General features: G+C 40.6%; 1 protein-coding gene across 1 annotated transcript; it reads left to right on the top strand.

The window, feature by feature from the left end:
* Positions 1 to 261: 261 nt before the first annotated feature.
* On the top strand, positions 262 to 12850 carry LOC129821025 (nectin-4-like). The gene is made up of 7 exons (XM_055878233.1): positions 262 to 3430; positions 6276 to 6378; positions 9149 to 9300; positions 10387 to 10489; positions 10615 to 10657; positions 10755 to 10832; positions 10939 to 12850. The coding sequence occupies exons 1-6, from the start codon at positions 3019 to 3021 to the stop codon at positions 10788 to 10790; spliced, it is 849 nt and encodes a 282-aa protein (XP_055734208.1). The 5' UTR covers positions 262 to 3018; the 3' UTR covers positions 10791 to 10832; positions 10939 to 12850.
* The last annotated feature ends 5402 nt before the right edge of the window (positions 12851 to 18252 follow it).

The following is an 18252-nucleotide window of genomic DNA, read 5'->3' on the forward strand; positions in this document are numbered from 1 at the left end:
GATTCTTTGGAAGGCAAGAAGGGCTCCACATAGAAACCCTTCTAAATGTGAATAAATGTTTTATTATAACGTTTTTCTTTCTTTTAAATATTGCTGAGCATTAGTGTTAATCTAATTTAACCTTGTAACATCAGGAGTTCCTGTAATCTGATAAATTTTAAAGATAATGTTTTAAACTGTACCTACAGTATTTTTAAATATTTGTGCATATGATTTGTGCAATGATTCCCATAATCATTTTACAAATACAATACTGACATAATCAATATTTTTGCAATGATTTCTGTATTTCAAATTAGTATTTTCTGTAATTGTATAGAGCAGAGAGTGGGAGAATAGAAGGAAGTATGAGTGATCCAATTGTATGGTACACAGAACATTTTACAATTTTAACTCATGTTTATTTTCCAGTGTAACATTTATATTGTTGTTTCAGGAGTTAAATTAAGTTAAAACTTCTTCTTGATAGGGGGCGCAATTTCAACATATGGCAAAATATGCGTACCCATTTTAAACTGCCTATTTCTCATCCCCCGAAACTAGACTATGCATATATAAGTCAGATTAGGATAGAAAACACTCTGAAGTTTCCAAAACTGTAAGAAGTTTGTCTGTGAGTTAAACAGAACTTTTATTGCAGGTGAAACCTGAGAAAACTTCAAGCAGGAAGTGGCACTAATTTTGAGAGCTCTGTGTTCCAATGCATTCCTATTGCATATGTGAAGTCTTATCAATAAGACCTCTTTTTCTATGTCTTCCCTAAGGTGTCAACAGCTTTTAGACGTAGTTTCAGGCCTTTATTTTGAAGGATGAGCTTGCAAGAGCACATTGAGTAAGTGGACAGGTGCGGGCTCTCTGGGTGAATCTTGCGTAAATCTGAAAGGTAGCCATTGTTTCTCTCGCTCTAGTGAGAAGCCAACTGTCCCGGTTGATTTATTATTGAATAGATATGTGAAAAACACAATGAATTTGGATCAGAAACAACGTTTGACATGTTTATGTGGACATTATGGATATCATTTGGAATTCTTTTCGCCGTTGTTGAAAACGCTTTTTCCGGTGGAGTCCTGGTCATGACGCATCAAACAAACGGAGGTGTTTGGATATAAAACATATCTTTATGGAACAAAAGGAACATTTGCTGTCTAACTGGGAGTCTCGTGAGTGAAACCAACCGAAAATCAACAAAGGTAAACGATTCATTTGATTGCTTTGCTGGTTGTTGTTACCGAGTTACCTGACGCTAGCTGTTCTTATTGTTTTGTCGAGCGATCGATACATTTACACAAATGCATGTATTGCTTTCGCTGTAAAGCATCATTTCAAAATCTGAGACGACAGATGGATTAACAAAAGGCTAAGCTGTGTTTTACAATATTCCACTTGTGATTTCATGAAATTATATTTTATGATTACCCTCTGGCGCTAGGCTACACTATGCTAGTCAGGGTTTTTAATGACAGAAATCCCGGATCCGGGATGGGTAGCAATGAAAGATTAACTCCTTGTTAATCCAACCGCTTTGTCAGATTTCAAAAAGGCTTACGGTGAAATCATACCATGCGATTATCTGAGGACAGCGCCCCGCGTACAAAAGCATTAAAAACATTTTCCAACCAAGCTGCGGCATCACGAAAGTCAGAAATAGGGATAAAATAAATCACTTACCTTTGAAGATCTTCCTCTGTTTGCAATCCAAAGGGTCCCATCTATATCACAAATTGTTGTTTTGTTCGATAAAGTCCTTCTTTATTTCAACAAAAAGTCAGTTTAGTTGGCGCGCTTCATTCAACAATCCACCGGTTTCCCCTCGTTGAAAATGCATACAAAATTAATCCCAAACGTTACCAATAAACTTTGTCCAATCAAGTCAAACAACGTTTCTAATCAATCCCAGGTACCCTAATACGTAAATAAACAATACAATTTAAGACGGAGAATAGTATGTTCATTACCGGAGATAAATGACAAAGTGCGCACCCTCACCGGAGCGCATCATAACACTACAGCCAAAATGGGAGCCACTTAGGAAAAACTACAAATTCTAGCTAATTTTTCAAAAAACAAGCCTGAAACTCTTTCTAAATACTTTTGACATCTAGTGGAAGCCCTAGGAACTGCAATCCGAGAGGTATTCCTTTTATATTCCTACAGACAACCATTAAATTAGTGGTGAGCTACAAAAAAAATTCTGGATGGATTCTCCTCTGATTTTTGCCTGCCATATCAGTTCTGTTATACTCACAGACATTCTGTTAACAGTTTCAGAAACTTTAGAGGGTTTCCTATCCAAATCTACCATGCATATGCATATCCTAGCTACTGTGCCTGAGTAACAGACAGTTTACTTTGGACACCTCAGTCATCCAAACTTCCGAATACGGCCCCCTAGCCCTAAGAAGTTTTAACCCTAATTTGCTCCAGCTGTGCTGTACCACTATGGCTGACCCTGTAAAACAACACATTTCACTGCAAGTATCTGGTGTATGTAACAATAAAACATTTAAACATATTTTTTATTTATAGAGGGTTCTAGGCAGAACCATTTACAATGGGATTTACCTAGCACCAAAAAGGGTTCCCCTGTGGGGACAAGAACCCTATGTCTTTGTACTTTGAATCTTTATTTCTAAGAGTGTATCCTCTTTTTCAATCTGTAACCAGGAGAGCACAAGCACCAATAGTTTCCCTAATGGTGGAACAAATGCTGGAATATACAGAATAGACCACTATATCCAGCATTCCTTAACGGCATAATCACTGGGCTGTGAATGCTTTTCAGTGGAACTGGTGAAGCTGGAAAAAAGATTTTGGGATGTGTGTGTGAAACTTAATACCTGAGATGCAAGTACCTCTCTTCAGGGTGAGCTAAAACCTGTTAACTTGATTGCCCATACCTCCAATCCAGTAAATGTTTAGCTACTAATGATGCATATTGCAATTGGCCAGATAGAGAACATGATAGAGTTTATTTAAAGTTTATTGGTCATGTGACATAAGCATTTGGGTAAGTTTCACATGACGGGCTGTGTGTGTTCGGGTTGTTCTTTCATGTATAGTTCCACATTCATCATTGGTGCCTGTCTACTCTCTGTATGTTTGATTGTTTGTTTTCTGGTCATAGTTCCTCCACTAGTAAATGTGACAGTTGATGTTCCTCCTGTCATTGGGGAGAATGAGGTTATCTTGGCAACCTGTGTGGCTGCTGGTGCCAAGCCACAGGCAGATGTGAGATGGAAGACAGGTGCATTGGGCAGTTTGTTCAGGACAGTGACTAACTCCACCCAGCACACCAACGGAACCACCACAGTACTCAGCCACCTGCTCGGGGTGCCGACCAGAGCAGCAAATCAGCAGCAGGTCCAGTGTGTGATCAACCAGTCTGCCCTGGTAACAGAGAATACCTACAACTACAGCATAAACATCCACTGTAAGTATAAACTCACTGTAGCTGCTATCTAGAACCAAAAAAGGTTATTCGATTGTCTCCTTATTAGAACCCTTTGAATAACCCCTATCAGATCCAGGTAGAACCCTTTTGGGTTCCATGTAAAACCATTTCCACAGAGCAAAGCCTTTGATCTAGCCTGTATCAAATGTTATTTTATTTAGCTTAAAAATTGTTCTGATGCACAGAGAGGTATGGACCTTTACAAGGCTTTCATTGTACTGCTCCTCTACTGCAAGTAATCAAACTGAAATTAAGGAAGACCAGGTTCACAAACAACTGCATTCTTAGTGTTGCCTCATCTGTGGAATAACAACTTTTTTTGGGATCAGTGTCCCTTCCACGGACGGTTGAGCTATCATAGGCTAATGCGATTAGCATGAGGTTGTAAGTAGCAAGAACATTTCCCAGGACATAGACATATTCGATATTGGCAGAAAGCTTAAAATTACATTTTAGTCATTTAGCAGACGCTCTTATCCAGAGCGACTTACAGTAGAGTGCATACATTTTTATTAAATTTTTACATACTGAGACAAGGATATCCCTACCGGCCAAACCCTCCCTAACCCGGACGACGCTATGCCAATTGTGCGTCGCCCCACGGACCTCCCGGTTGCGGCCGGCTGCGACAGAGCCTGGGCGTGAACCCAGCCCAGCCTGGGCGCGAACCCAGAGACTCTGGTGGCGCAGCTAGCACTGCGATGCAGTGCCCTAGACCACTGCGCCACCCGGGAGGCCAGTTAGATTAAAATCTTGTTAATATAACTGCACTGTCCAATTTACAGTAGCTATGACACTGAAAGAATACCATGCTATTGTTTGAGGAGAGTGCACAATTTTTAACATGAAAGTTATTAGTAAACAAATTAGGCACATTTGGGCAGTCCTGATACAACATTTTGAACAGAAATGCAATGGTTCTTTGGATCAGTCTAAAACTTTGCAAAGACACTCCTGCCATCTAGTGACCAAAATCTAAATTGCACCTCGGCTGGAATAATACATTATGACCTTTATCTTGCATTTCAAAGATGATGGTACAAAAAAAAAGAATGGGTGATTTTTTTCTTTGTATTATCTTTTACAAGTTCTATTGTGTTATATTCTACTAGATTCCTTTCAAATGGTTCCAAGAATATGCCTATCCTTGCTTCAGGGCCTGAGCTATAGGCAGTTAGATTTGGGTATGTCATTTTAGGTGAAAATTTTAAAAAGGAGCTAATCCTTAAGAGGTTTTAAGTTCCACCTACTGCTCAGAGACTGTAGAGTCATTGTTATGGGTGTCATATATCTGTCTTGGTGTGGGTGTAGTTCTATTTACATTCTATACCTACAGTAACTGTAAGCACCTCGATGTCTCTCTTTCACTCGCTGTCTCAATGTCTCTATCAAATCAAATGTGCCGAATTTACAAGCATTTCGCTACACCCGCAATAACATCTGCTAAACATGTGTATGTGACCAATAAAATTTGATTTGAGCTCAACTGGTGTAGACTTTAAAGTGAAATGCTTGCTTACAAACCTTTCCCAACGATGCAGAGTTAAAAAAAACATTATAATAAATAAAATAGTAACTAACACAAAAGAAATACAAAAAAATACACAAGAATGGGGCTATTTACAGGGATTACCAGTAACAGATCAATGTGCAGAAGTACAGGTAGTTGATGTAGATATGTACATCAAGGCAAGGTAAAGTGACTAGATAATAATAAGATTAAAATAAGGAACAGAGTAGCTGCAGAAAATTATGTGTAGAAGTGTGTGTGTGTTTCTGTGTTGGTATACATATTTGTTATGTGTGTGTGTGTGTGTGTGTGTGTGCATATGTAGTGTTTGAATGTGTGAGGGACAGTGTGGTGTGGGTGTGTGAGTGAGTGTGTAGATGGTGTGTACTGTATATAAAGTCTAGTGAGTAGGCGTAGGGTCAGATCAAGATAGTCAGTGCAGACAGTTTGGGTACCATTAATTTACTATTTAGCAGTCTGGCTATTTAATAGTCTTATTGCTTGGGGTAGAAGCTGTCTCTGAGCCTGTTGGTCCTAGAGCCGATGATCCAGTACCGTTTGCTGGACGGTAGCAGAGTGAACAGTCTATGGCTTGGGTGGCTGAACTCTTTGGCAATTTTTCGGGGCTTCCTCTGACACCGCCTAATATAGAGTCCGCACCACCTTTTTAAGCGCTTTACGTTCATGGGCAGTTCAATTGCCATACCAAGAGGTGATGCAGCCAGTCAAGATGCTCTCGATGTAGAACTTTTTGAGGATCTGAGGACCCATTCTCTTCACGACTGTGTGGGTGTGTGTCGACCATGTTAAGTCATTACTGATGTGGACGTCAAGGAACTTAAAGCTCGCGACCCATTCCACAACAGCCCTGTCGATGTGGATGGGGGCGTGATCTCTCTTATTTCTCTCCACAATCAACTCCTTGGTCTTACTGACATTGAGAGAGAGATTGTCCTGGCACCACACTGCTATGTCTCAGACTTTATCCCTATAGCCTGACTCTGTCTGTCTGTCTGTCTGTCTGTCTGTCTGTCTGTCTGTCTGTCTGTCTCTCTGTCTCTCTGTCTCTCTCTCTCTCTCGCTCTCTCTCTCTCTCTCTCTCTCTCTCTCTCTCTCTCTCTCTCTCTCTCTCTCTCTCTCTCTCTCTCTCTCTCTCTCTCTCTCTCTCTCTCTCTCTCTCTCTCTCTCTCTCTCTCTCTCTCTCTAACTCTCTCTCTAACTCTCTCTCTAACTCTCTCTCTAACTCTCTCTCTAACTCTCTAACTCTCTCTCTAACTCTCTCTCTAACTGTCTAACTCTCTCTCTCTCTCTCAGATCCACCTCAGACAGTGAACATTACCCTTAGTGAGGCCTCTAAAACCACAGTCTTCCTTTGTGTAGCAGACGGCAACCCACACCCCAACTACACCTGGAGCAGGTACTCACTCCTATGCCAACTAGTTCAAACCAGTGTACATGTAAATATTAGCTGCACATGTACACTCCGTTAAAAAGAGTGGGGTCACTCAGAAATGTCCTTGTTTTTGAAAGAAAAGCACATTTTTTGTCTATTTAAAATAACATGAAATGTATCAGAAATACAGTGTAGATATTGTTAATGTTGTAAATGACTATTGTAGCTGGAAACGGCAGATTTTTAATGGAATATCGACATAGGCTTACAGTGGCCAATTATGAGCAACCATCACTCCTGTGTTCCAACGGCGCGTTGTGTTAGCTAATCCAAGTTTATCATTTTAAAAATCTAATTGGTCATTAGAAAACCCTTTTGCAATAATATTAGCACAGCTGAAAACTGTTGTTCTGATTAAAGAAGCAATACAACTGGCCTTCTCAGACTAGCTGAGTATCTGGAGCATCAGCATTTGTAGGTTTGATTACAGGCTCAAAATGGCCAGAAACAAAGATCTTTCTTCTGAAACTTGTCAGTCTATTCTAGTTCTGAGAAATGAAGGCTACTCTGTGAGAAATTGCCAAGAAACGGAAGCTCACAGAACAGCACAAACTGTCTCTAATCAGAATAGGAAGAGGAGTGGGAGGCCCCGGTGCACAACTGAGCAAGAGGACAAGTACATTAGAGTGTCTAGTTTGAGAAACAGACGCCTCACAAGTCCTCAACTGGCAGCTTCATTAAATTGTACACGCAAAACACCAGTCTCAACGTCAACAGTGAAGAGGTGACTCTGGGATGCTGGCCTTCTAGGCAGAGTTGCAAAGAAAAAGCCATATCTCAGTCCAGTGTCTGTGTTCTTTTGCCCATCTTAATCTTTTAGTTTTACTGACCAGTCTGAGATATGGCTTTTTCTTTGCAACTCTGCACCTACATACACTGCTCAAAAAAATAAAGGGAACACTTAAACAACACAATGTAACTCCAAGTCAATCACACTTCTGTGAAATCAAACTGTCCACTTAGGAAGCAACACTGATTGACAATAAATTTCACATGCTGTTGTGCAAATGGAATAGACAAAAGGTGGAAATTATAGGCAATTAGCAAGACACCCCCCAAAACAGGAGTGATTCTGCAGGTGGTGACCACAGACCACTTCTCAGTTCCTATGCTTCCTGGCTGATGTTTTGGTCACTTTTGAATGCTGGCGGTGCTCTCACTCTAGTGGTAGCATGAGACGGAGTCTACAACCCACACAAGTGGCTCAGGTAGTGCAGTTCATCCACGATGGCACATCAATGCGAACTGTGGCAAAAAGGTTTGCTGTGTCTGTCAGCGTAGTGTCCAGAGCATGCAGGCGCTACCAGGAGACAGGCCAGTACATCAGGAGACGTGGAGGAGGCCGTAGGAGGGCAACAACCCAGCAGCAGGACCGCTACCTCCGCCTTTGTGCAAGGAGGTGCACTGCCAGAGCCCTGCAAAATGACCTCCAGCAGGCCACAAATGTGCATGTGTCAGCATATGGTCTCACAAGGGGTCTGAGGATCTCATCTCGGTTCCTAATGGCAGTCAGGCTACCTCTGGCGAGCACATGGAGGGCTGTGCGGCCCCACAAAGAAATGCCACCCCACACCATGACTGACCCATCGCCAAACCGGTCATGCTGGAGGATGTTGCAGGCAGCAGAACGTTCTCCACGGCGTCTCCAGACTGTCACATCTGTCACATGTGCTCAGTGTGAACCTGAAGATCACAGGGCGCCAGTGGCGAATTTGCCAATCTTGGTGTTCTCTGGCAAATGCCAAACGTCCTGCACGGTGTTGGGCTGTAAGCACAACCCCCACCTGTGGACATCGGGCCCTCATACCACCCTCATGGAGTCTGTTTCTGACCGTTTGAGCAGACACATGCACATTTGTGGCCTGCTGGAGGTCATTTTGCAGGGCGCTGGCAGTGCACCTCCTTGCACTAAGGCGGAGGTAGCGGTCCTGCTGCTGGGTTGTTGCCCTCCTACGGCCTCCTCCACGTCTCCTGATGTACTGGCCTGTCTCCTGGTAGCGCCTGCATGCTCTGGACACTACGCTGACAGACACAGCAAACCTTTTTGCCACAGTTCGCATTGATGTGCCATCGTGGATGAACTGCACTACCTGAGCCACTTGTATGGGTTGTAGACTCCGTCTCATGCTACCACTAGAGTGAGAGCACCGCCAGCATTCAAAAGTGACCAAAACATCAGCCAGGAAGCATAGGAACTGAGAAGAGGTCTGTGGTCACCACCTGCAGAATCACTCCTGTTTTGGGGGGTGTCTTGCTAATTGCCTATAATTTCCACCTTTTGTCTATTCCATTTGCACAACAGCATGTGAAATTTATTGTCAATCAGTGTTGCTTCCTAAGTGGACAGTTTGATTTCACAGAAGTGTGATTGACTTGGAGTTACATTGTGTTGTTTAAGTGTTCCCTTTATTTTTTTGAGCAGTGTATATAGATATTCCATTACAAATCTGCCTTTTCCAGCTACAATAGACATTTACAACATTAACAATATCTACACTGTATTTCTGATGAATTTCATGTTATTTTTATATAAACATTTGCTTTTCTTTAATAAACAAGGACATTTCTAAGTGACCCCAAATGTTAGAATAGTAGTGTAAGCTTGAATTATTAGTATGTTCATTTCTAAAGGACAGTTGTTGAAATGTGCTGGCAGTCAAATCATCTCACTCACTCACTCACTCACTCACTCACTCACTCACTCACTCACTCACTCACTCACTCTGTCTCGCAGAGTGGGCCAGCCATGGCCTGGGTCATCAGTGAGAGCAGAGGAAGGAGACACACTGCACTTCCTCAGCTCTGAGCTGAATGGTCTCTATGTCTGTGAGGCCTCCAACCCCTACGGACGAGCAACTGGCTCCCTCTATGTACACACATCCTCTGGTGAGAAGCACCTGAGACACACACACTATTCATACTGGTTGCCAGTGGTGGAAAAAGTACAACATGCCTTAATAAAAAATGACTCACATAAAAGTGAAATTCACCCAGCAAATTTCTGCATAAGTAAAAGTCTAAGTATTTGGGTTGAAGTATCAAAAGTAAATGTAATAGCAAAAGAATACTTAAGTATCAATATATTAAGCAAACCAGATGGCACAATTGTCTTGTTTAAATTTTGTTTACGTATAGCCAGGGGCACACTCCAACACTCAGATATAATTTACCAACAAAACATTTGTGTTTTGTGAGTCCGCCAGATCAGAGGCAGAGGCAATATATTGACCACCAGGGATGGTCTCTTGATAAGTGTGTGAATTGGACCATTTTCCTGTCCTGCTAAGCATTCAAAATGTAACAAGCACTTTTGGGAGTCAGGGAAAATATATGGAGGAAAAAGTACATTATTGTCTTTAGGAATGTAGTGAAGTAAAAGTAAAAGTTGTCGAAAATATAGATAGTAAAGTACAGATACCCCCAAAAACGACTTAAGTAGTACTTTAAAGTATTTTTACATTCGTAGTTTACACCACTGCTGGCTGCTTAACTGGTTTCTTATACTGCTTTATAAGTTGCTTATAATTGTTATGCGATCGATTGATTGGTTTGTTGATTTGATTACTTGTTCCATAAGGAAATTTGTCCGGCAACGATACAGGCTTTCCTGATATACATATAAAACACATATATGAGGTTGAGAAATGTGATGTAGCATGGATAACAAGGCTGAGCAAGATCCTCACTTATCTTTCACTGCATGTGTTAGTTTCAATTAATTCCCCTTTCTACAGGAAGGTACTGTATAATCATTAATAAGATGGTCATGATACACACTTATCTCTTACTGCATATGTACATGTCTTATAACCTAGTATTATCTCTTAACTTTCTGCAGGGAAGGGTTTAGAACAAAGCTATACTGATTGCTAGGGCAACAAAATTACACATAAATGCAGCTGCTAGGAAAACAAAATGATATGTAATTGTAAATGCAGACTTATAGTAACTGTATTCCCTCTCTCCTCACAGAGACCTCTGCTGCCTGTTGGGTTCTACTCATTGTCCTTCTATGCTTGATTGTTGCTGGGGCTGCACTTTTATGGTACCAGGGCAAATACCGACAGTTTCCTTGGTAATATCAACTACTGTAATAATATGAACTGAATTTTGCATTTAAAACATGTTTATTGGCATTAGATGATCATATATTGATTTGGCTCAAGTTCATATAATATCTTTTGGGGGACTATATGCCAGGAGTTCAATCATGGCCAATCACCAGTTCCAGGCACCACCACAGGTATGTGACTATGTTAAAGTCCATTGTTGTGTGATTAACCTATCTCATCAGCCACTTTCTGCTATGTAATAATACTGTTATAATGTCTGATGACAAGGTTGAGGAAGATGAACCTGGGATGTCTGAGTTCTGACACTCCAAACCAGGAGGGCGGAGAAGGCAGAAGTAACGTGATGTAAGGAACACACATCATTTTTTATTTATTTTGAAATATTATTTAAAAAATATATTGTTTGTGCTATTGTCTATTCATGAGGCATATTTATTGTACTATTTTAAAGAAATCACAGGATAGGCTGAGAGCAGATGCCAGAAGAATCTCAGACATGCACTGGGTGTGGGAAGAATTCCAGTCTGCACATTCTCCGATGTTCTAACCATCTAATGATCAGAGACCCAATGCAGTATTCACTGTGACATTAGAAACCTTGGCTCGGTCACTCCTCCACCACAGCTTTACACAGTGCTGGCCCTTGTTTCAGTTTTTTATCACCTCTCCTGGACTCCGCCTTGCCGTAGTGGAGGGGCGTTGTGACTTCAGCGGGAACAACAACTCTCCTGTATGTATGGTGCATGTTGAAGTCAACTAAAGGGAGGCCAGTTATACTGTAAATAACATGTCAAATGGAGAATCTTGTCAGTAATGACTAGCCAAACCCTGACTGATGCTGGTACTTGTAGCTGCTCATAATGTGTTCCTTCATATTATGCAGCCTTGTGTAGTGTTGGTACAGAGAGCAGTTATAAGAGGAGCCATGAAACCAAGGGTGTGGCTAGTGATCCACTGGGAACAGAAGCCAGAGGTACTTCTTGCAGAGGCTCCAAATGTAATTCCTTCATATTATGCACTTATCCAGTCTTGGTACAGGGAGCAGTTATAAGAGGAACCATGAAACCAAGGGTGTGGCTAGTGATCCACTGGGAATAGAACCGCCACTAACAGCTGCATGAATCCTATCCCTGATTAACCCTGTATTATGTGTTGTTTTAGCCTAGCATTAGTGTAGCATGGCATTTTTGTCCAACAGTAGTTAGTTAGAGTAGTTAGAATGCAGGACTTTACACTTCATTATTAGTTAGAATTGTATTTATTTTATTTAATCTTTATTTAACTAGGAAAGTCAGTTTAAGAACAAATTCTTATTTACAATGACGGCCTCCTAAATGTCAAAACGCCTCCTGCGGGGATGGGGGCTGGGATAAAAAAAAAAAAATACAAATATAGGACAAAACACACATCATGACAAGAGAGACAACACATCACTACCTAAAGAGAGACCTAAGAAAACAAATTAGCAAGGCAGCAACATATGACAACACAGCATGGTAGCAACACAACATGACAGCAACACAACATGACAACAACATGGTAGCAACACAAAACATGGTACAAACATTAGAAAGAGGAGGAAGGGAAGCGCTACTAAGGTACACTATAGTATATTTTGGTAGATAGAAGGTGCTCTTTGGTAAAAGGTGTAAATTGGTCATCAAAAAGAAAGGAGGACCAAGGCACTCTTCATATAATTAATTATGGCAAGGCACTATTAACTTTGGCAAGGCACTACAAGTCCTTACACCATGGCAACCCTGCCTCCCTACAAGCTATGGGTATTGATCATGTTCCTACCTCTATCGTCTCAAACAGTTAAACCAAAGGGAAAGTTTTTGGATTTACAAACTACAGGCCACTAAGTACCCTGGTTTAAATGAAGATATGGATTTCTCACCCTTCCTGTAGGGTCGTGATGGGTCCATTTGCTGTCATCTAGTGGACATTTTGCTCAATTGCCCTCAACTATGTTTGGACTGTTGTTCATGTTTTGCTGTGGTCTAGTGTACTGTGGAATATATTGCTTTCTTGTTCTGGACACTTCTCCCAGTCATGGTTAGGGTTGAAACTGCCTCTCTGGGTGTTCTGATGCTTCTAGCTTGGAGTTGTATGCTCATGTTAACATAGCTACAGTATTTCACCTTTTCATGTGTATATTATTGCTTACTAGGTGTGTCCAATTTGGTAACCACTCCCTCTTCTAATTAGGGCTAATTGGAAAAGCCTTTCAAAAGAGGACATTGTATTCTCCTTTTTCTGTACTCCCTGACGAAGGCCATGCAGCCGAAACGCGTCGGTTTTTAAACAACTTTGTTTCTATTGAACATGCCATACTAATAAAGGCATTTTAATTAATTATATGAAGAGTGCCTTGGTCCTCCTTTCTTTTTGATGGTACAAACATTATTGGGCACAGACAACAGCACAAGGGCAAGAAGGTAGAGACAACAATTCATCACGCAAAGCAGCCACAGCTGTCAGTAAGAGTGTCCATGATTGAGTCTTTGAATGACGAGATTGAGATAAAATTGTCCAGTTTGAGTGTTTGTTGCAGCTCTTTCCAGTCGCTAGCTGCAGCGAACTGAAATGATAAGTGACCCAGGGTTGTCTGTGCTTTCTGGACCTTTAACAGAATGTGACTGGCACAACGGGTGTTGTATGTGGAGGATGAGGGCTGCAGTAGATATCTCAGATACCGGGGAGTGAGGCCTAAGAGGGTTTTATAAATAAGCATAACCAGTGGATCTTGCGACGGGTGTTCAGAGATGACCAGTTTACAGAGAATGCAGGTCTTTTCACTACATTAGCAGTTACAATGCAGGTGTTATCACTACATTAGCAGTTACAATGCAGGTGTTTTCACTACATTAGTATTAGAATGCAGGTCTTTTCACTACATTAGTAGTTACAATGCAGGTGTTTTCACTACATTAGTATTCGAATGCAGGTCTTTTCACTACATTAGCAGTTACAATGCAGGTGTTATCACTACATTAGTATTAGAATGCAGGTCTTTTCACTACATTAGTAGTAGAATGCGGGTCTTTTCACTACATAAGTAGTTACAATGCAGGCCTTTCACTAACTTAATAGTTTGAATGCAGGTTAGAAAGAGACTTATGTCATGCCTTATTCAAAGTTTACTCAATGCCGTGCTTTGGTTAGTGCACTGTAAAGTCCTTGGAACTAGGAACACACAGGGACAAGATGTTTCCTGGTCTTTGTGGATTGTAGGAGGAAAAAAAAAAAATGATTCATGCAATCCTGTGTTTACTACTTAGAGAATTGTCTCTTGTTATATGTTAGTGTTTTTTTCTAACCTGATACAAACTTGTCTTTGTGTGACTTAGTCATAAGACTGGGCATATAGCTAAGATCCATTTGTGTGCACACGCAGCATGTGAGACATCCCATGGTTTTACTATCTGCAGAAAGTCAGCTGTTTGGAAACTTGCAGGCAGGAGCACATTTTTGTGTGAACTGTGACAGAGTTAGACGGTTGAGCCCTCGTGCTATCAACCTCGGGCTATCTGAATCTGCACAGACAAACCAAACGCCTTTTCATAATCTGTTCCGCACCTTTTTCCACACATCTACTAAACTGTCATGAATTTATCTATGAGCCTGAGATCGATTGCTCTGGTCTCCACTCAAGTTCCCGGAGAAATTGCGGTCTTTTCTCATTGCACTAAAAGTTTCAATGAGTAAACAATACCGTACCACTCTCGTGATCATTTCTCCCCTTTTTCAGGTACGTTATTGATGATACAAAAGAGTAATTTAAATGTAATAACTTGCTAACATGTCAAGAGTGTTTAAGGTGTGTCTTAGTAACATCTTGAGGAAGTTAGAGTTAAGTTCGCAGAGAGTAATATGAGCCCTGCTCGGTTGCAGCGAAGAATAGCTTCGTACTGAGAGTAGCTGCCATTTTATGTCGATTGTGAATGAACATGTGCGTTGTTAATAAGATATTTTGCAGTGTTATTTGTATAATGGTTTTTCAAACACTTTATTGCCTGTTGATAAATTGAGTTATGGTTTACTGAGTTAAAGCTTTGTGCTTGACAGTTATATTGAAATTAGTATCTGTTTCAGTGAATTACAGTGTATACTGTTGTGACTTGAATTTTTTTTATTTATTTTTATTTTACCGTTATTTTACCAGGTAAGTTGACTGAGAACACGTTCTCATTTGCAGCAACGACCCGGGGAATAGTTACAGGGGAGAGGAGGGGGATGAATGAGCCAATTGTAAACTGGGGATTTTTAGGTGACCATGATGGTTTGAGGGCCAGATTGGGAATTTAGCCAGGACACCGGGGTTAACACCCCTACTCTTACGATAAGTGCCATGGGATCTTTAATGACCTCAGAGTCAGGACACCCGTTTAACGTCCCATCCGAAAGACGGCACCCTATACAGGACAGTGTCCCCAATCACTGCCCTGGGGCATTGGGATATTTTTTAGACCAGAGGAAAGAGTGCCTCCTACTGGCCCTCCAACACCACTTCCAGCAGCATCTGGTCTCCCATCCAGGGACTGACCAGGACCAACCCTGCTTAGCTTCAGAAGCAAGCCAGCAGTGGTAAGCCTTGTACCCTACAAAACTATCTATTTCCTGTAGATCTGTTTCTGTGAAATGTGTTACTTTTGTAAAATGATTGCACTAACAGTTTCAATGAGTAAACAATACCGTACCACTCTCGTGATCATGTCTCCCCTTTTTCAGGGGCGTAACACAACCCAAATGGCGTTTTTTTGTGATAAAAATAATATTTATCGAACAAAAATAACATTTGTTGTGTAACTGGGAGTCTCGTGAGTGCAGACATCCGAAGATTATCTAAGGTAAGTGATTAATTTTATTGCTTTTCTGACTTTCGTGACCAAGCTAACCAAGCTAATATAAGGCTAACTATTCTAGCATTGATCGCTACACTCACAAAAGCTTGGATTTCTTTCACTGTAAAGTATATTTTCAAAATCTGACACTATAGGTGGATTAACAACAAGCTAAGCTGTGTTTTGGTATATTTCACTTGTGATTGCATGATTATAAATATTTTTTGTAATATTTTTTTATCTGATAAATTTGGGAATTTTCTTCTTCCTTTCAGGACCGGAACGAGGCTGTAGTTTTCTGAACATAACGCGCAACCCAAATGGCGTTTTTTTGTTATAAAAGTAATATTTATCGAACAAAAATAACATTTATTGTGTAACTGGGAGTCTCGTGAGTGCAAACATCCAAAGATTATCTAAGGTAAGCGATTCATTTTATTGTTTTTCTGACTTTCGTGACCATGCTAATTTGGGGCTAGCTGTTGTAGCATTGATTGCTACACTCACAGAAGCTTGGATTTCTTTTGCTGTAAAGTATATTTTCAAAATCTGACACGATAGGTGGATTAACAATAAGCTAAGCTGTGTTTTGGTATATTTCACTTGTGATTGCATGATTCAAAATATTTTTTGTAATATTTTTGCATTTTGCGCCCTGCAATTCTAGCGGTTGTTTAGGAAAGTGATCCCGCTAACGGAATTCGTAGCGCAGAGAAGTTAAAGGAGGTTGTACTTTCTATAAAAGCAGAGAGACAACTCTGTTTGTTGGGCTCATTACTCTGCACTGTTGAGTGGATTGTTAACCGCTCCAATTTTTGCAGATCTTATAATAAAGTTGTTGTTTGAAGAATCAACAGTCTTCCTTCACCTACCTCATCAGACACTTTTTGCTATGTTATAATGTCTGATGACAAGGTTGAGGAAGATGAAACTGGGGCGTCTGGGTTTTAACACTCTAAACCAGGAATGGCGGATAAGGAAGAAGTATCATGATGTATTGAACACACATTACTGATTTTTTGGAAATCTTTTTGTGTATGATATTAAAAATATATATTGTTTGTGCTATTGTCTATTCATGAGGTATGATTATTGTGGTATTTTAAAGAAATCACCGGACAGGCTGATAGCGGATGCCAGAAGAATCTCAGACATGCACTGGGTGTGGGAAGAATTCCAGTTTGCACATTCTCCGATTTTCTAACCATCTAATGAACAGAGACCCAATGCAGTATTCACTGTGACATTAGAAACCTTGGCTCGGCCACTACTCCACCACAGCTTTACACAGTGCTGGCCCTCATTTCAGTTTTTTATCACCTCTCCTGGACTCCGCCTTGCCGTAGTGGAGGGGCGTTGTGACTTCAGCGGGAACAACAACTCTCCTGTATGTATGGTGCATGTTGAAGTCAACTAAAGGGAGGCCAGTTATACTGTAAATAACATGTCAAATGGAGAATCTTGTCAGTAATGACTAGCCAAACCCTGACTGATGCTGGTACTTGTAGCTGCTCATAATGTGTTCCTTCATATTATGCAGCCTTGTGTAGTGTTGGTACAGAGAGCAGTTATAAGAGGAGCCATGAAACCAAGGGTGTGGCTAGTGATCCACTGGGAATAGAACCGCCACTAACAGCTGCATTAATCCTATCCCTGATTAACCCTGTATTATTTGTTGCTTTAGCCTAGCGTTAGTGCAGCATGGCAATTTTGGCCACCAGTAGTTACTGTAGGTAGTTAGAATACAGTTATGTTCACTACATTAGTAGTTACAATGCAGGTCTTTTCACTACATTAGTAGTTAGAATGCAGGTCTTTACACTACATTAGTAGTTACAATGCAGGTCTTTTCACTACATTTAGTAGTTACAATGCAGGTCTTTTCACTACATTTAGTTACAATGCAGGTCTTTTCACTACATTTAGTAGTTACAATGCAGGTCTTTTCACTACATTTAGTAGTTACAATGCAGGTCTTTTCACTACATTTAGTAGTTACAATGCAGGTCTTTTCACTACATTTAGTAGTTACAATGCAGGTCTTTTCACTACATTTAGTAGTTACAATGCAGGTCTTTTCACTACATTTAGTAGTTAGAATGCAGGTCTTTTCACTACATTTAGTAGTTAGAATGCAGGTATTTTCACTACATTAGTAGTTACAATGCAGGTTTTTTCACTACAATGATAGTTAGAATGCAGGTCTTTTCACTAATTAGGTAGATACAGTTGAGGACATGTGAGGCATTTGTTTCTCAAACTAGACACTAATGTACTTGTCCTCTTGCTCAGTTGTGCACCGGGGGCCTCTCACTCCTCTTTCTATTCTGGTTAGAGCCAGTTTGCGCTGTTCTGTGAAGGGAGTAGTACACAAAGTTGTACGAGATCTCCAGTTTTTTGGCAATTTCTCGCATGGGATAGCTTTCATCTCTCAGAACAAGAATAGGCTGACTAGTTTCAGAGGAAAGGTCTTTGTTTCTGGCCATTTTGAGCCTGTAATCGAACCCACAAATGCTGATGCTCCACATACTCAGCTAGTCCAATGAAGGCCAGTTTTACTGCTTCTTAAATTAGGACAACAGTTTTCAGCTTTTCTAACATAATTGCAAAAGGGTTTTCTCATGATAAAATAGCATTTTATAATTCTAAACTTGGATTAGCTAATGCAATGTGCCATTGGAACACAGGAGGGATAGTTGCTGATAAAGGGCTTTTGTACGCCTATGTAGATATTCCATAAAAAATCGGTCATTTCCAGCTACAATAGTGATTTACAAAATTAACAATGTCTACACTGTAGAAAATTTTCATCTAAAATGACATACCCAAATCTAACTGCTTGTAGCTCAGGCCCTGAAGCAAGGATATGCATATTCTTGTTACCATTTGAAAGGAAACACGTTGAAGTTTGTGGATAT

Source organism: Salvelinus fontinalis, chromosome 23 (genome assembly GCF_029448725.1).
Source record: "Salvelinus fontinalis isolate EN_2023a chromosome 23, ASM2944872v1, whole genome shotgun sequence".
Classification (NCBI taxonomy): Eukaryota; Metazoa; Chordata; class Actinopteri; order Salmoniformes; family Salmonidae; genus Salvelinus; species Salvelinus fontinalis.